The sequence below is a fragment of the Cygnus olor genome, chromosome 1, assembly GCF_009769625.2.
Source record: "Cygnus olor isolate bCygOlo1 chromosome 1, bCygOlo1.pri.v2, whole genome shotgun sequence".
In the NCBI taxonomy this organism is placed as follows: domain Eukaryota; kingdom Metazoa; phylum Chordata; class Aves; order Anseriformes; family Anatidae; genus Cygnus; species Cygnus olor.
The window spans coordinates 207,657,128-207,676,887 of NC_049169.1; the positions used below are offsets into that span (position 1 = coordinate 207,657,128).

The 19,760-nt window shown below is 45.6% G+C and overlaps 1 protein-coding gene across 6 annotated transcripts in view; it reads right to left on the minus strand.

Moving 5' to 3' along the window:
• Positions 1-19,760, minus strand: part of FAM168A (family with sequence similarity 168 member A) — a 175,994-nt gene that overhangs the window by 67,134 nt on the left and 89,100 nt on the right. For 5 of the 6 annotated variants that reach the window (XM_040544658.1, XM_040544659.1, XM_040544660.1 and 2 more), the window contains one exon: positions 12,780-12,867. The exons of the other annotated variant lie outside the window; for it this stretch is intronic. In XM_040544658.1, coding sequence (XP_040400592.1) covers positions 12,780-12,849 — 70 coding nt within the window. In that variant the 5' untranslated portion in view covers positions 12,850-12,867. Of the gene's footprint in view, positions 1-12,779; positions 12,868-19,760 lie in introns of those variants that run through there. 6 annotated transcript variants of the gene reach the window in all.

Genomic DNA, 19,760 nt, shown 5'->3' on the forward strand with positions numbered 1-19,760 from the left:
ACCAAAGCACTGTTAGGACAGAACAGAAACTGGAGATGAAAACACATTGGGAGGTGTGCTGGGCCTTTTGAAGGGAGACGTTCCCCTCTGCCCTTCAACATGGAGATAACGTGGTATTTTAGGCAGGGAGCAGGCAAGAAATCAACTCAAGAAGTCATTAACGATAATTTAGGCAGGGAGCAGGGAAGCCCCTTTGAGCCAAGCTCTCCAGCTGAAGCACTGCTAATGCTCAGGGAAGCAACAACACGAACAAGTTATTGTCTTGATGGAGACAAATGAACGGGACCAAGCCAGTTAGGCCATGTTATTGCCAGCTCTTCCCCTTCACCCGAGGTACTTGCACTTTGCAGGACACTGGCGCTGGGATCTGCTGGAGTTCCAGCACTCTGCCCACTGCTTTTCACTACTTTATTATTTATTTGCAACATTTTCGGTGCATTTCGAAACACTGAAGACTCTGTCTCATTTAGGGATGCTGCCAACCACTTGCTCAGGAGTAGCACAGCGAGAGTCCGGCTGCTGTTTTCAACGGGAACCAAAAAGCAGGCGTGCCTGGCGGAGTGGGCACCACCCCGCCTGTATGAACAAATCCCCATTCTTAGCACACAAAAGGTTGGTGTTCCTAGTGCCGCAGTGTCCAGCTCCCAGCGTGTGCTCCTAGCACAGCTGGCTCAGATTTGTTGAAGGAATGGCGGAAGCGTGGTTGAGAGAAAAGCACGTGCTGATGGCAGCTGTATTAGTGTCCTGCAACAATCAGCAAGTCTTTAAGACCACAGCACATTAAAAATCAGTGTCCAGTTTCTCAAGGCACCCCGACTAGGGAAGAAAAAAGTCCTACGGCCATAAAACACCCAGATAGAGAGAAAAAGGGGCGTGAAGGCAACAGTGCCTAATGACTCACAAAGCGCAAGGCAGGATGAAAAGGAGAAAGTTCCCAATGGCCACCAGCTCCCCTAGGGTACAGTGGCATGGCCAAACCCTCTGCCTTTGCCAGTCGAGGGGACCCAGGAGCCTTGACAAGGAGTTGATGGCTACATCCCTCGCTATCCATCCAGCATGCAGGTGATCCTGGCAGACTGTGAATATGTTCACCTTGGGGGTGTGAGTAGGACAGAACAAGCAAGATGAGAGGTCCCGGCCTCAGGCTCAAAGCAAGCCATGTTCTATTGAAAGACTATGTGGCCACTATTGGGTCTTCATTTACAAAAAATGACTCTACCCCAAAATTGCTATGGGAGTTAATTATACCACTGCTTCCTGAACTATTTTCATAGAATCAGAGAATGGTTTGGGTGGGAAGGGGCCCTAAAGCCCACCTAATTCCACCTCTTGCCATGGTCAGGACCCCGTGCCCCCAGCACAGGCTGCCCCCAGACCCCCCCCCCCCCAGCCTGGCCTTGGGCACTGCCAGGGCTGGGGCACCCCCAGCTCCTCTGGGCAGCCTGGGTCAGGGCCTCAGCGCCCTCAGAGGGAAGAATTTCTTCCCAACGCCTCCCCGAAGCCTCCCCCCTGCCAGGCTCCAGCCAGTGCCCCTCGTCCTGTCCCCCCAGCCCTGACCAAGAGTCCCTCCCCAGCTTTCCTGCCCCCCCTGCAGGCCCTGGCAGGCCGCTGGCAGCTCTCCCCGGGGCCTTCTCTTCCCCAGGCCCACCACCCCCAGCTCTCTCAAAGTTTTTGAGGAACAGAAAGCCATTCTTGCAATGGAATGCCTGAACAGAACACAACTCTTTACCCACACCTTCCACCTGCAATAGGAAATGACCTTCACCTCAGGAAATAGTTACTAATTTGAAATAAGAAGAAACTAGAGGTAAACAGAAGCTCAGATGCGTACACACTCCTGAACACAACAGCTCATTTTCAGGCTGCTCAAATTAGTTTTTTCCCCTATCTGATCTCAGTCATGGTTATTATGTGCTTTGCACCTCCTGGGAATGCCACCACGACCAACAACTCCTTCTCCCTTGAGATGGATGCTCTTCTCTGCAATGCACTGGGCTTCGAATAACGAGAGACGCTAACTTCATTTTTGAGCGTAAACAGATGGCAATAAATCAAGTGTAAGGCTGAAAATGCCCTTGTTTACTTACTAAAGGGACTTAATTCACTATGAGATACAAAGGTCTTCACCTGTCATCACCCCAGGGTTTCATTCTCGCACTTCCCTCTCCAACCCTCGCATCCAGTATCTGTTGCCCACATCTCATCTCAAGTCCTGCGAGAGCTCCTCTTTTCAGCCTGACTTCCCTGTTATTTGAGGTACTTTTCTCCTTCTTCACAACAGGACTCAAACTTAGGTCTTTCTTAAGGCACCTCTCCAACAGCACATAAAAGAGGAAAGAAATGCAGTGACTTGTAACGCACAACTCCTCACGCCTTGACCTGCGGGGACAGTGTAAGCAGCGGCACAATTTGGCTCTCAGCTAAACAAAGATGTATTGGATACTGCAAGCTCAGTGAAGAAAAACCATGTTTTCCAAAGAACTGAAAACCTACAGCAGGTAAATACCTGCCAGATGTGGTCCTGAGAGCTGGGCCCCAGGCAGCAGAGACATGCAGGACTGCTCCAACAGTGTGAACCCCAAATCCATGGCCAGAACAAAGACCAGGGGACAGCCTCCTACATTTGCCACGATGCTGCATTCCCAACAGTTCATTACCTGGAGCCCAGCCTGTCCTAAAAGCGGCGTTTTTTTCCACTTGGGAATTACAGCTCTGTCTCAGCCCCCTGTGCTGTGACTGTGCGGATTTAAGGAGCTTTACGATGAAACTGTTGACAAACACATTTATCGTGGCAAGATCTGGAGATGGCTAACACGCAGCCTTCATTCCTGCAAGGAGCGAGCACCTCTCTGTATCAGCAAAAATTTGGGGGCTGGGGTGGGCAAGGGGAAGGGAAGGAGAAAAGGCCCTAACACTGAAGAGTCTTTCAGGACTCGTTTATTTGAACAGTGCCAAGCAAGCTCACTGATGCAATATTTTCTTCCTGCACTCTGAGCCAGGGCTTTGGGATCTAATAAATCATCTCTGGCCGCAGAGACATTAAAATTCTAGCCCAGTACTGCATTAGATGAAACGAGGCCGAATGCCAGCAAGCGCGTAGAGAGGGAAAGGCAGGCACACGCACTTTAAAATAAGTGTAAGAATGTCTTTGCATATAAGCAACTCCCCATTTCAGTTTCAGCTGGGGCTAAATAGAACACAAACAAAATAGCAAAACAGATTAACAAGGCAGAGCTAGGCCACGCCACTTTGGGAGAGCTGATCCACATGGAACTAAAACTATGAGGTTTGGTACAAAGCACAGTAGAAAAATAGACACGGTAATTTACAGATCTGGTACAAACTGGGGAACTATTTCTGAAGCTTATAAAAGTCTTTTACGACCCCATACCAGATCACATTTCTGTACATAAAGACAGACCTCTGCGCTGTGCCGCATTGACTGCGCACAGTGTAAAAAATAATTGTGCACCAGGAGAGGAGAAAAATTCAATATTTAATCTACAGACACGTTTCCAGAAGTCAAGCCACAAAATTTTAATTTATTACTTTCAGACTACAAAAAAACAACAACAAATATCTAACCACTTATTTGCTGTGCCAGGCAAAAAAAGAAAACGGAGGCGGGGAGAGCGAAAGAAGCAAATATTAAGTGTTTTGGGCTGATCATAAGGCAGCATTGAAGTTTATTTTCAGTCATTTAATTGAAGCACCTGAGGATTTAAGAGGTATTGAATGTGTGCTGTGCAAGTATGCATTGAGAAAAACAAGGAAGGATATGAATTCAAACTGGAAATGGCAGAAAAAAATTATGCAAAAAAAAAAAAGGCATGTATTTCAGACTCAGTGAGAGTTTAACTTACAACGGAGAGATTCCAGGCAGGCGTGTGGTTTCAGGGCTAGCAGACATTTTGTTTTATTACCAATCCCCATCTCAAATTCACACCATTACCAGGTCCTGTGTTCTTCTCAACTGGGCAAACTGGAGAATCAGAGCTAGTTTAAAGGGAAGGGCAATAGTTATGGGGGTTTGGAAAGCATTGAGGCTGAGAGGATTTTAAGATCTGATGTGTGGCAAATCAAACGTGACTTTGCAATGTGAACTAGTGGCATGAAGACCCACAGTGCTGCAGAAATGGTACCAGGATGGCCAGTGGGACCTCTGATGGCATCTACAATGTCCCTGTCGGACATCAGCAAAGGCAATGGCGCTTCTCCAACAGCACGAGTCTTGGAAAGAGCCTCTCACACCACGTTTTGGTTTGGGCACTTCAGTTACTTGAAAGGCACAGAAAAAACTTCAGGAAGAGAATAATAATTGTCATCAAGAGAACAGGCAGATCGATGTGACAAAAAAATAAAAGGATGAAACATAAACATTAGCAATGAAGAAGACGGAGCCAACTGGCTATATTGAAGTAACATGTAGGAAGAGACATTTTAAATGGGCTAAAACACAGAACCATGACTGCACAAAGAACTAGAAAGCGCAGACTGCTTACAAACACACTGCAGACAAAGAAAGCCAACAAAAAATAGAGTTTCATTCTATGATATACAGAGACTAAGAAATCACAAAGGAAAAAAATTACATTCACCAATTTTAATACTTGACATACATTTTAAAAGCCCAAATTGCTGGTGAGAATTTCTCTACATGCTACGTAAGACAGAGCTTTAGCAGAGCTCATGCTTCAAAATAAAGCTTATTTCTTCCCCAAGTGAGTGAAGAGTTTCCGATTATATGCCAACAGTCTACAGCAGTGACCAACACAAAAAACCCTCTGTTCGCCGCCTATGTCCTTTAAATGAAGAGGCACTTTCTCCTTCAAAACACGCTTCCAAGGCCACCTCTTCCTTCCCCCTCTAGTCTTTTTTCTTCCCTGCCTTATACGTGTCTGCTTCAGCCCTAGTCATTTAATCTTTTTATTTCTTTTTCACTACGAGGAAAAAACAAAATCAATATTGTAGCCGAGCAGTGCGGCACAGCACAAAACCACTCCCTGCGCTAAGCGAGCCCATCGGATTAAAAGGCACACAATGGGCTCATTCAGGAACACATAACCTGAGTTGTGTTTGCTTTTAAGTTCTGAGACCATTCTGGTTATTTACAACACAGGGAAATTCAAAAGCTCGTAGAGCCTTACACAAACTGTCGCAAGGCCAAACGAGGGGCAAAGGATGCTCCCCAAAGTTCTGCGGGGCTCTGGGGAAGGCTGACGGTGCTGAAGCGACCTCCGAGGGAGCTGAGCTTACAAGTGCCTGCAAGGGTCCGTCCCAATCCCTATTTCCATGTTCTGAAATGGAGCTTTGCTGCGTCCCGGGTGATCGGTTGGTGCCCGCTCTCCTTTTCTAGCACTACAAGGAAAGAAGGAAGCCTTTCGTCCTGGCACGTGGGGACATGACTGCCCATCACCCGGCCCTGCTGCCATCTGTGGTATGTCCACAGCCAACACGTGCCCAAAACACAGCCGTCAGCATGCTCACAAATACCCCAAATCTCACCGACAGCTCCCCGCTTCATCCTCCCTCACTCCCCCAAAGAGAGAAACCTGTGCCTCATTCCCTGAGGGGGCCTACGCTTGCTGTGACTTCAAGAAACTCCTTGATTTAATTTATTACTATGAATTAGCCACCGGTGATCGGCTAAGCAGAGCTGAAACGCCATCAGCTTCCAGCACTGAGAAATTCAGCAAGTCGCTTGGTAGTGTTGCTGTACAAAAACTATGCATTTAAACATAAAAATAACAAGAGCCTACACAAGTCAGAGCTCATTCCTCTCCCAGTCAAGTACGATTTGCCTGTCTGCTCTATACACACCAATTAATAAACATGAAGAAACGCCAGAGGAAAAATATTCACTGTACCCACTTCATACATTTTTAATCACCCTGAAATCAATTCAACGCCCTGAACACAGTTTAAAATTCCTGTTTTACAGAACCAGTAAGCAGTGGATCACGTAATTAAATCCAGAGATGGCTTTTCGCAATCAATGGAAGCGGTGGGCATGCATGCAGAAGCCCATCCAAAGGCAAGGAGGGGAACGCCGCATCCCTGCCTCCTTCAGCATCACGGCCGTTTGCCTCGTGCTCCTTGGCACTCCCCGCAAACGTGCTGAGCAACGCCAAAAGAAAGGAAAAAGTCTCGTTTATCCTCTTCACGCACAGCAGTTCTGAAAGAACTCGGTTTTCTTGGCCGAAGAACTAATCTGTTATCAAAGGCGTAGCCTTGCCAGAGAATAATATAGCAAATTTTTAATTTAAGTTAATAAGAAAGGCTGAAATCAAGCCTAGAATTATCTTTGTCTCACAATGAGTATGCAAAGGAGGATTAAAGGCCGACTAGAAATCCTATCAGAACATCCTTCTACCTTTGACAAAATCAGAGGCTACTGGCTTTCAACATACGGGTAAATTAAATGAGGAGCAAAGCTGACAGTGTAAATCAGGTCAGCCATGCCCAAGGTGCGATGACCAACACAAAATACATGAATAGAGAAGAAAACATAAAAAAACACATGGAAGAGCCCCAAAATGTCCCGTCCTGCCAACAAAACCAATGGCTGGAAGATGCCGGTTCCCTCTGCTAGTCATTATGTCAGAACAAATGTTGTGGTTTCACCTTGGGAAAAGGGATGAAACAGTGTCCTTGCCCATGGCAGGGGTTGGAATTAGATGGGCTTTGAGGTCCCTTCCAACCCAAACCATTTGGTGGTTCCATGAAAATTCACGCTCCGCAAGGGCTGTGTGGGCACGTTGCTGTTCTCCGCATCTCTAGCTCATGGTCTCCCAAACCTTTACAGAGAAAAATAATTTTCATTCAGGGCTGGAGTGTTTTGATTTCTGTCTTCTCATGACAGCTAAACTCTCGTTTATGGAAAGGGATTTCTGTTCAAACAGAATCAGGCTCTGCTGTCTGCACGATTTTGGCTTCAGACCTGTGCTGCGTGCCAGCATGGTTCACAACTACAAGAGCATCGGTTCGTCTAACTCCTTAACCCTCTCGGGGATCCCCCTGAAAGAACTCCAAGAACACAGACAAGTAAGAAAAATATCAAACTGATGTCTTTCCACCAACACAAAAACTAGCAATTAGTATACCGACTCACAGAGTTGTTTGCCTACCAGTCATGCCCATTCTCTAACACAAAATCTTACAGCAATAACCACAAGTGTGCATTACACTGTAAATCTAAGTTATGTTACTATCATATGTTTCTTTTAGCGCTCTCAAAAATCTCACAGAGTCACTTGAAGAAGCAGGAAAATCACTGGGGAAGGAAATGAACCCAGCCCTTGCAGACAGCACAAAAAAGGCAGCAGTGACACAGGGAGACACGACAAACAAATGACAAAGTGCTTGGGATGTGTCCTTAAGTAACCAGAAATAAGACTATTCTATTCTTTAAACCGAAGAAGCAGCAATCCTTACTTCAGGAAGAACATCTAAGAAACATACTGGGTCTTGCAGCAAGACCACAAATGAATTGCAAATGCGATTCTTGGTGAATCCTGTGCAGGATAAAACTTGCTGAGCAGCTACCCGGGAATATTTATTTCACATTAGTGGCTCACGAGAAGTGCCTCTGGGCAGTCTAGGCTAATCCACTTTGGAAACGCAACTGAACAGAACCCAGTTGCACAAAGGCTTTTATTAAAAGGCGTCAGGTTCCTCCCGGTGAAACAACGAGGCCAGCTCTCCATACACATGCAGGTCCTTGCCAGCTGGGGGATAGAAGAAAAAGCCTCTGCATGGCGTGAAAGGTTGCAGTGATTAAGCAATGTGAGCAGCAGCAGGACCAGAAGAGGGCTTGCCTGATCTTCCCTGAAAAGCTAGAGAACGGCCAATGGAGGATGGTACCTTCCAGCCCTCTCCAAGGGAAAAATTAGGGGAAGAGTGAGCTCCTTGTAGACCTGGCAGTGCAGAGCAAGGCTCTCCAAGAAAGGTAGTGGAGATTCACTAGCCTAAAAGGAAGTGGAGAATCACTAACCAGCTTCACATCTCTGGGCTCTTGGCCTTTCCTATCAGTTATTATTTAGCAATGACTGCAATGAATGCAGTTGGGGTCAGTCTACCCAAGGTTCCTGAAGCACCTTATCAGCATATTAATCAGCTTGTGAGAGGGAAAACAAGAATGGTCTGAGCTCGTACAAGCATTTTGAGAGTTTCATGCTTCAGGTCAAGCAAGCTAGAGGAGAGACCAATTGTTCATCCCTGATACCACACCAGCGAGCTTATCTGTTTGCTGCAGGACTGGTGCGCGCCAAGGACACGCGCCTTGCCTAAAGTTGACTCAACTTGCGTTTTGAGTGGTGGTGGCATTGCATGGCTCCTCTGAATATCCAAAATCTGTGGCCCTGGGTGCTGGGGAGGATTGAGAATACGGTGTTAATAGCTGCTGGAGACTCTTCTACACTGAAAGGGATCCCATCACCAGCACTTGGGCGCACGGTCTCCTTGCAGTCAACGACGTTGCACAGGGCTGCAAGAAAAGGCTGCTGGACTGATGTGCATTTTAAGGGGGTGACAGGCTCATGACCTTTTGCAAAATGCTCAGAGTTAACAGCAGGCAAATGTGTCAAAGAAAAAACAGGCATTTCAACAGCTCACGTTTGGGATAGGCAAAGTGGATTCTACATAAATAAAAAAGCAAATGACAGTCCTTAAACGCGTTTTAGAGTTAACCTCAATTAAAACGACAGCTTACATTAAGATCCAAGTTAATTACAGCCTACTTTAATTAAACAGCAGACGATACTCAAACACCGTTTGCCGCTGATACTCTGAAGTAAGCCGAACCTGTGGAGGGGAAGCGGCGACGAGCACCAGCAACAAGCACCTGGGAAGCAGGGGCAGGCAGGCAGACAGACCCGTCCTCAGGGAAAATATTCTGCCCGTGTCCCCTGGGACCAGATCCATAACCAGCTGGAAAATGTACCGGGCTTATTCGCCTCTTTCAATTGAGGAAAAGAAAAAAAAAAAAAACAAGGAGGCTGCAATGCAATAGATCTGTGGTTCTTAAGGACCCAGAAAATTAGATTCACTAACTACAGAAGAAACTAATAGATTTATTTCTTTAATAAGAAAGAAGATTTCTTTAATAAATCTCCTGGTTCAAATACGGGATATTTTGATAAATATTTCTCGTATGAACTTAACAGTTCTGACTGTTTCACCTAACAGTTCTACTTCAAAACTTTGGTTTTCTGCTTTTTTTTTGTATTTAATTATAATTTCCAGTAAAAAATCATCTAATTCACTTTATTAACCATTTAGAAAATAAGCTACCCTTTACATTTTCTTTAAGGAAGGGCTGAATGGAAAAATAAAGAAAGTAACTAAATGTATGTACACCAAGTACTTAAACACATCCCGCGGATTTCCCATTCTCCCCAACAAACAACAGCCAATCTGGTACCAAAGTTTTGCTTATCTTTTCGCTTATTTTGCTTATTTGCTAATGGACATCTCTCACAAGCCCACCAAGCATGGAAAATACTGAAGAAGTGAGAAGGAAAAGAAAATCAGATTAAAACTGATAATTTAAACCAAAAGCAAGCTATTTGTTATAAAGCATTCGCATTTAGCACTGAAAAATAACAGAGTAGAATTCAAGGTGCCGTTATCCTTATTACCACCCTTGGGTTTTTTTCAGCCTACATCCCCCCTGAGTTGTACTCCACAAGATTATAAATTAATGGTTTATGCATGAACTTTCAGGACAAAAAAAATAAGTAATACATGTGCTGTACTGGGTTTGGGGTAAAAAGATGAACTCTAAAGCAAACCAAGAACATAGCTTAGGGCTCTCAACCTTTAACTCGGCATTATTACACTTCAGTGGTTTTCTTGATTTCCATTTCTCGCCCAACGTAAAGCTTAGCATTACTTTTTTCCAGTGCCCTCTACTATTCCAGAAAGATTTTTTCAACTCTTTTTTAACTCTTACATAAGTTATATAAATTATGCATTACATCCCAAATTGTACCTCAGATAAAAATCTCAGGACAGACACCACAAGCTCTGTCTCAGGGAAGAATCATAAGGGTTGGAAAGACCTCCAGACCTCGCTTCCCCGCTATTTCCAACGGAGAAGCACCCAGGGAGCTCTGCCACTCGGCTCTCGGCTGCCAAGGCACCATCACGACCCAGGCACTCGTTAAACCCTGAAGCCATAATGAGCTCTCAGGGCATGGAAAGGCTTTGTGCAAGGGCCGGGAGGCAACGTCCCTTCCAGATCTACCACCTCACATGCCTCAGCTATTATTTTCAAGCAATTTGAGAAGGAAGTATCTACCAACTCTTTAGCTTCGTGCTTCTCGTGTGAAAAGTCTATTTGGTTTGTCTGTGTGAGTTTTAATATCCTCCAGAATAGCTCGTGGCTACATAATAAACCGCTACATGGCTGAACAATGCAAGTTAAAGCATTGCAAATGAAGTCTCAGACAAAAAGCAAGCATTACATAGGCAGAACCTGGCATTTCTAACGCAACAGTCACGGCAGCCTTCTGTTAGCAATCGTTGAGAACGCCCTCCACAGTAGCCTGTCTTTGGTATTTAAAGGAAATAATTATGTTTTTTCCCCCTTTTTCACAATATAACTTTAGTTTTCCCACTAAATATTCAAGCAAATTCATTTTTAAAAGAAGTTCTGGAATACCATTTGCCTAGCAAAGAAAACAGCTCTTAGTTTACACGTTCTTTATCCTATTATCTATTCTGGGCCTCGTTGTAAGAACAGAACCCACTGACCCTTCCCACCTGTGCAATGGAAGAGCCGGGCGCTAACGTAACTCAGTTACTGCTTCGGTGCAGCCACGCCAACCTCCCCCTTTTGGAGCTCCCACTGACATAACCAAGGACCTTGGTACATTTTCTCGAGTCTGATCTGCCTCCAACTTTTTTTCCCCAAGGTCATCCTGCACATCAGCCACCGCCGCCTCCTCCGTCACCATGAACTCTACAGGATGAGCGGCCGGAGCCCTCTGGTCCTCTCTCCTGTGCCACCAACCAGAGCTGGCACAACCTGCTCAAGCTGGACAATGGCTTCAAATATTGAAATGCACAATATAATCTTCACGCTGCTTAACCAGCAGGTTATTTTAGAAGACAATTTCCTACTAATGTCGCCATTTGACTTATTCAGAATGCAGCCATGTAGAATCGGTTCATTTAAAATAGAAACCACCCTCTAAATTTCTCCCTCCAGAAAGGTCAATGTACGAACTGTATACAGCCTGCACCTCAATATTTCAATAAAATTGCCTTACCCAGTGCCAGGAAGGCAGCTTCTAAAACATCCAACTGTTGGAGAGCAGATAGAGAAAGTCTACACTGAACAGATATTAGCGTGGAGTTTTGAACACGTGCAGAGAAAGTAAAGTGGGAGAGAAGTAGCCTCTTGTCAAAACCATGCATGCTCTGGAAAGCACAAGATTGCTATTCTTTCCAGTGCAGGAAAATATCTGTGCACTTAGGAGCTCATTCTATCACCCCAGCACTGCTGGAGTCTGCAGTCCTCTTACAATGGTGATATTTCTGAAGAGATGATTATTCACAGCGAATTTTTTTCTGAAACTCTAGTGCTTTGGCTGTAAGACCAAAGTTCCCCTGAGCTACAGTATCTCCAACAAAGCAGCATGCATAAATTTGATTGGGAAAAAAAAGAAAGGGTGAATAAAAATGGGGCAAAACCTCTTTGAGGAACTCTCTGCTCCAGAGTATCAGACAGGCCTCCTCGAGCAATACAGCCAGCTCTACTGATCTGCTGGCAGAAACAGCTACTAGAGTCAATGAGAATATTTTATAAATGAAGTAGCTGAGAGCATTTATGTTCATTTTCATTTGCTGTTGACCACTTTGCTCCACAAAAGCATATTCCCAAGCAGTTTCACGCATTAGGCTCAAGTCAACGCACACAACAGGCAACGCAAACACAAAGAAGGAAGCGTTGATGCAACGCAACGCTTGATAGCTAATTATATCCAACAACATGTTAGCAGGGGGAGTCTTCCAAGGCTGATGTTGTAAGGGGCTTACCAGATCAGAAGAACACCTACAGGTAAACATCATGCACAGGGAAGAACACAGATACACCTAGGCTGAGATTTTCTTTTTGCAGAGCACAATTTCTATCTGAGCTAAATTCCTTCCGTATTTGTACACGTGAGCTCCCCGCTAGTTACATAACTCTGGTAAACAAATTTCAGTGCCTTTTTCAAGTATTAAATATAACGCTTTTAGACAATTCCCTCTGTTCCAGAGACGGACTTCAAACAACCATCAGACTTGCCGTTCAACATGAGACTAACTCAACCAAAGCATAATCTGAAAACAAGAAATCAGTCAACAATGCACTTTAAACCTCCATCTACCAGAACAACTGCATGTTCTCCACAGCAACTCTCTACAGCAGGGTCCCCGTTGCACGTGGCAGGACCGTTCCGGCATGTGCACCCAAGTTGCTCGGTTCAGCTCTGGAGCCAAGCCCTCCAGTTCCCAGCGGATTGCCCCAGAAATTTCTTGGGCGTTTTTTTGTTTAAAGATACACCCTTTTGGTCCTTTTTTTTCGGATTTCCAGGGTGCCCTCTTCTTAGGAATTGAGGCCCGTTTCTTCTCGCTAACCTTACTGCGACGCCCCTGCTGAAGAGTCGCGTTCCCATCTGAGTGGGAATCCCGTTTCTCCCTTAATTAAGGGATTAACGGCTCATTAACAACCCCCTGCTCTCACCACCAAGTGTGAATGTCCACAAGCAGCTGCTGAGCGCCAGACCTACCTGTGTAAGCCATGTTCTTCGGGTTTCCATAGGGAGCCCCAGGTTGAACGGGGCTGTAAACAGGGTTCATCGTGGAAGACCGGGAACTCTGGAGACAAAAGAAAAGCAGAGTTGAGAAGACTGCCTGCGTTAGGCTTCTGTTCAAAGGTTCTGAGCTGTGCTCCACGCTCGCATTATCAAGTTATAATTCAAGACACGGGGAGCTGCAAAGAAAAGGATTTACAACCAGGCTTTACAACTAGGTAGCGTATTTAAGAATTCAAGTTTTAGATCCCTCAGTTATTTCTCCTAACTTCTTCACTGTTGGCATATACTGCCTACAAATATTCCTGGCGCAGATTAATCTTACACAACCCTACCTTCGGGGGCCTCAGCATTCATGACCCCGCTTCTAGCGCACGGCAAACAAAGCCAGAAATTCAGGCAAGAAAATCCCCTTGGAGGAGCTGATGTTCTGAGGGTGGCAAAAACAACGAGAAATGACCTATGGCCTTTCAGAAATCAGCAGATAAAAGGCCCTTGGCTGCTGGAGAAATGGAGCAGCTCAAACTGACTACAACAACCTTGTACCCAGGTCTTGGGCGCTGCACACGGATGCACCAGGCAGTTCAGCAGTACCCACAGACACGGTGCGGACGGCGAGATTTGCATAGCTCTGCTTGTGAGTTTTAATTCGAGGAAAGCAAGTAACTTGGGAATTTGTGTCTACCGACTGTCAGTTAGGCAACTGCTCAGTTAATTATCTTAATGAAGCACATTCTCAATTCTGATTAATGGGAAAATCAGTCATTAAGCTTTATTAGGCAACACATTTGTCTCCACAGCTACCTAGTGACAGTTTCAAACACGAACCCCAACAATCTTTCTCCAAAACATGGGGTTTTTAAACACGTTATTTTACAGCTCATAAATAAAGCCGTCCTTTCCAAACAAGCCTCTGATGATGGGTGCACGATTTGATAGATCATTAACTCCTTCCGCTGTACCTCAGGATAGTAAACAAGTCAAATGTTAAATGCTAGCAACAACCGACTTGACAACAATTACTGCTTAATTAATTAACCTTCCCTCCTCCCCCAAGGTAGCACAGAAGGAGCAATTCTCAAAGCAGAAGCAACCGGGGCTGTAAAGCAGGCGGGAAGAATTTACACCTTCAGCAGCGCCCAGCCGTGGCGCCTTTCGAGATGTGTTTGCTCACATCTCCACCACACCAAACACAGCGTGATAAAATAAACCAAGTCGGAAGGAGCCCCCAGAGCACGCAGGACATGTCACCCCTCTGAGCAGGTACTTCAAGAAGTAAGTTGAAAGCATGAGGAGATGATTTGACAGTAGCCAAGTGGGGGAATGCGCTACCCCAAAGTGCCAGTGCAGCTCAGCGCAAAAGGAGGTGCATCCACTGCAGCCAAAACCACCTCCTTTTTACCCAAATGCCCTGCCCATGCCTCCTTTAATGGTTTTTTTTTTCATCTCCCTGCCATGCAGATTCCACATCCATAGTGGGAGTAAGGCAAGGGGGTGTTTCAGACTCTTAATGGCCACAAACCACTCTGACAGGAGGCAGCACCACAAAAATCCTGGGATGTGCCTGCACTAACTAACAAACCCTTTGGTACAATCGGGAACGATCGGAGATCACAGCACTTTGTGCCGAGGCTCCTACAGCCACACACGGTGTTCTGAGGGTTTCCTTTGGAGCAGGATTACTTTGGTTTTCTGGTCTGAACGTCCCCACCTAGTGCATGGCTTGAATTTGCCTGCAGGCCCATCACTGGGTTCAGTCCCTCCGTCCCACGAGAGGTCGGAGGATACGTGATGGGTAACTGGAGTGAAGCTTCAGAAAGAAACCTGGCCCCCACACACCAAAACCACTTTGCACACAGAAATAACTACGCAGTGGGTGAGAGTCACCTCCGAAGTGCAGTGCTAAGACCTAAGAGTTACTACCTGTACGCAATGCTTTGTGTCAGAGATGCCACAAGCAGGACCTGAGAGAACAGCAGGAGAGATTCAGAGAGCTGCAAAGATTTCCTGGCCATAATTAACTGTTAAATCATTAGCAGGACCCGTCAGTCTGGACAAGAAATGCCCAGTGGGGCAGGGAATAAGATATCTATTTAAAAAAAAACACAAAGGATCTGGAGAAGGTGGAGAGGCAGCAATCACACACACTTCCTCGTAACCCAAGCGGGTGGAAGCATGAGAAGAAAAAGACGCTGCAGGTTCAGAACACGCAAAGGGGGCGGCTGGTTGCTTTGTTCATCTCAGCAAGTCCCTCGCTGACAGGATGGAGGGATTTGGAAAGCCTTCCAAGGGACAGGACCAGTCCCCTTCTCTCCCCCAGACACCTTCTTGGTATTTGCATGGATCTTCTGCAAGCTGATTCAGGTCACCAATCCAGCAGAAAGCAATTTACGTGCTGTTGGGTTACTTCCAGTAGTACCTGGGGAGGTTCTGAGGCACTGGAAGCACGGCACAGACGTTACTGGGTGAGCATTATACAAAGCTAACAGAGGAGAAACAAAGCTGTAAAATCAAATAAAGAGGCAGGAGATTTGCTGGGACTCGGCAGACCCAGCTTCAGAGCTGCTCGTGCAAGCTCACCTTGCTGCGACCACATCCCCCTCTCACTCCTCCTTGGCCTTGCCCATAAGACCGCGACGTGCTGGATAGGGATGGAGACACGACTGCATTTATACAGAGCCTTGCTCAACACAGCCATCATCTCACTTGAGCTTTTCTGGGTGTAAAGAGTATAAATAAATGATGATTTGGTGAAAATTATTGCTGTGTATGTCTGGCTTGCATTAAGTGTTGTACCAAACAGTAAAAAACACACGTATTGAGAAGGATGAAAGAAAATACCTCTTAGCTGAGATAAAAAGATTATAATTGCATTAGGGGGATGAATGTATTGTGGGGAAGAGGCTTGTGCTTCCTCCTTGCTTGGTATGCAGGGCATTATTTCCAGCCGGCATGAAAGACTCCATGCGAACAGCATTTCAGATGGATGATTTTCTTTCTTTCTAGCATCTAGTATTAAAACACATTCAGATGAGCTCCCAATACATTCTGCAAGACAATACCATTCAAAAACCCATTTTAAATTCATTACAGGCCCCGCATTGTGGCATTCGAACAGCTACACTGAAATGGGAATAAAACAGGATTAGCAAAATTAAACCTCCTTCACCACAATAACTTGCAGCACTTGCTCGTGGCCATGAATACACAACAAAAAGACTAATAGAAATGAATTATAAACAGACAACCGCAAGTATTGCTGTGCTGCACGAAGCTTCCACCACTTTCTAATCCCCGTGACAGGGATGCTCAGTTGCTTAGAAGCTGCTGAGGCTCCACCGAGTAGCCGAAGGAGCAGCTCCAGCAGGAATGCCATGGGAATGAGCTGCTAGCAAACAGTCTCGGGATGCTTCCTGGCTGTAACCTGGTTACATTTTGATCTGTTCTATCTTTCCCATGAAACTGCATGACAAGCTTCCATCACGCCGGGAGACGACTCCAGATGAAGGGCAAACAGGAGCACGAGGGAGGTCAGCCTGCGAGCTGCCACCACGCCGTCAGCAGCCAACGTGTCACTCAAATCGAGCTCGCACCAGGGATTCCCAAGCTGTGAGCTCAGACTACATTGCACGAGAAGCAAAATGGAAACGTTTGCATGGTGAATGCTGAGTGCGAGCTGAACAAGAGTGTGCCTCTGGACAGCACCACGCTGCTGGCTCTGCACCGTGCCTTCCTGCTGCCACCACAGCGAGGACAGGACACGGCGGCCCCAGGTCTCTGTCCCCCATCCTGGTGACACCCCAGGACATTGGCTGCTTAATCCTCTTCCTAGGGAGTACTTAGAACAAAAACCAGTGCTGTTGTCACCACCGCCTTGAAATTACCGTAAACGCAAGACACAAGGGACATCTCACCCAGTTATTTGTCATCGGTTTGTTTTGTGCCTTTGGAACAGCTCCGTGTGGGACCAGCTTTGCTGCTTCCCGAAGCCGTTCAAGGCTTTGAGTCTTCAAACATCGAGGGGCAACAACAATTTTAACCGTAAACAATTTTTAACGCAAGTATTTCTATGCGCATGTTGGTGGAAGAGGAATCTTACGTTCCTCGGCCACTCCGATGCACAGATCTGAAGGCAGTTCCCACTTCCACCATACAGAAGCAGGGGAAAAGAAAAATGACATTGAAGAAGACGTAAAAAATCCTAAAAGAAAAGAACAAATGTGGCATGCAAGCTTCAGGAAGTTTATAAAGCTATTTTTCATTTTCTTTGCAGACTAAGTCTGCAAAGATAACGATATAAATAATTTATAAATATAGACTTACTTAGAAATAAATATATTCTACAGCCTTCTTAAAAGATGGAGACTAACTGTGACAGGCACATCTTTCATGCTCTCAAGAGACTGAACAGTTGATCTAAATTTAAGTACAATCGCAATGAGGAGAGTAAACAATGCACAGGCGAGCCTTTCTGGATGAAACGCGCTCCTCCACCGTGTTTCACTTCAGTCCTCGTGTCAGCGACTTACCTTTCAGCCTTCCGTGGCGTTTGGTTGTGATTTGCCCTAGTCTTTTGTGAAATCAGAATGTAAGTGCTTCTGAAGGACCTTTTCCTCATGTTTTTCGTTTGAAATAGAGTGCTATTTTCTCCTCTGGTTGCACATAGGTACCAAAAATTATTTATTTTTACAAAAGACAGCACACATCCAAATATTAGAGGACGTGAACAAAGAAAAAAGACAAACCCAAAAGATATATTTCTCTCTTGATCTGCACATCGCTGCTTAAAATTCATTTTATACAAATCACATGCTAATAGTATTCAGCCAAAGCCCCTTTGAACATGAAAAGACCTCCTGACCTTATCCTACACTCAAATTGCAATAATTTTCTGACAATTTTTCAGTTAAGTCATTTGAAGCTTGACCCTCACTTGGGATCCACCAAACAATAATTAAATTACCATCCCATTCATCTGCTAAAGGTTAACTCAGGCAAGCTACAGGGCCACGTCCCACCTCTCCCCCCAAAATTTCTGCTCTGACAGCACGCACGGTCTCAGAGGTTTGCAGCACAATGTCGTTTTCACAAATAACACCTCCTGTTTACACCCTAACTAAAAGCCGATTGAGCATATCTCAATATATTTAACCTGTCACAGATCTTGTAAAAGAATCTGGTCAAAACTGTCACCATTTTGGCTCATCTCTTATTAATACCATTAAAAAAAAAAAAGTTGGTATAACTAGGGAAACCAAAAAAAGGCCAGGCTCCAGAAAAAGTTTAAGACTTCATTTAGCTGTAAATTATTAATGGTAGGGCTTTGCTTATACAAAACAATGTCTATTTTTATCTCTTTGACTGTATTTCAGCTATACCTTGACATTTATGGACACGCATTGACGGCATCGTTCTTCAGCCTGAACATTAGAATCCCAGAATCGTTAAGGTTGGAAAAGCCCTCCAAGATCACCTGGCCCAACCACCCCCCTACCACCACTGTCACCCACCAAACCATGTCCCCAAGCACCACGTCCAACCTTGCCTTGAACACCCCCAGGGACGGGGACTCCACCACCTCCCTGGGCAACCCATCCCAATGCTTGACCGCTCTTTCATTATTTCGTTATTTGCTGCCTTTTTCCCCATTTTTCATCTACACCAACTCATCGGCCTCACTTTCAAAGCCACTTTCAGCACTGCTCCAGCCCTGTGTTACCTGGCTGACTGCAAACTCCGTCCTGCACCTTCCAGCACCCCGACCAAAACCTGCAGATCACTGCTCCTGGAACGCATGCAGGAGGAGCAGCCTTGGCCTCCATCCCTCCTCCTGATACATCTATCCATTTTAAAGTCCAGTTCATATTGCCATCTTTATTTATAAAACACCCAAGAAGTGGCAGCTAAGGCACGAAGCTTTCCTTCTATGCTAAGAAAAAGCTCGCTATTTCAATATGTTCCCACACGTGGGACATAACCCCAGGCACGGTAGTTGATCCGGCTGATTTTGGGCTGGCTCACTTGCTCTCATTTCTGACTTGGACCCTTTTTTCTGGAAGCATTTCCACTGGCTGGCACGTTGGCATCCCTCGGGAGGACACGCTCACGGTGTCAGCATCGTGCATGCACGGGCCATCTGCGGAGGGAAGATGCTGAGCAGTTTTATGTTCCAGTCCAGTTCTGGTTTAGATTAAACCATTAATTCTGGTTTAAATAATATCCCCTCTATTCACTAGATTGCAACTTGAGAGAATACCAAAAAAAATACAAAAGTGTGTGAAGCCCAGTCATTACCTGCTGCAATCAAGCCAGTTCCCTGTATGAATGCTGACGGCATTTAATTCAGTGACACGTCTAATGGAGCCAGTGATTAACACAACATCGTTTGTGTGCGGCCTTTCAGGAGGTTCTGAATGGGAATAAATTGCATTACCCGTTAATTAGGGTGACAGCCTACTTTCACTGCAGACCCCTCGTGTCTCGCCACTGCGGCGATCAGGAAGGCGAGGTGCTGGGAGCAGGAGGGGCAGCGAGCCGCCGTCCCCTGGTACAGATCTCACAATTTAAGGCTCAGTCAACAGGTACCTGGGCAGAGAGCACAGAAACAGCAAGACGTTAATGGCCAGCCCCTGTGTTTTTTGCCACGTAGTGACATGACCAACCCCAGCCTGAAGCCTAAACTGGGGTGGCAGGCTGAACAGATGCCGTTGTGATGGGGGGTAAGGCTTAAAGCACCTGGAAATGCAATGGAGCAAGGGATTTCATATGGCTCGTGTGTCTTTGTTGTATGGAAAATTTAACGGCTAACTTATAAGCACAAAGCAGCTCTGGAGTTTGGATCTTCTGGATCTCGTAATGCCCCAAAATAAACGCTTAGACGTGAAAAATCTTGACCTTTGCTGAAATTTATGATCTACTTAAAAGCCAGAGGATCCAAAGAACTCACAATTCAATTAT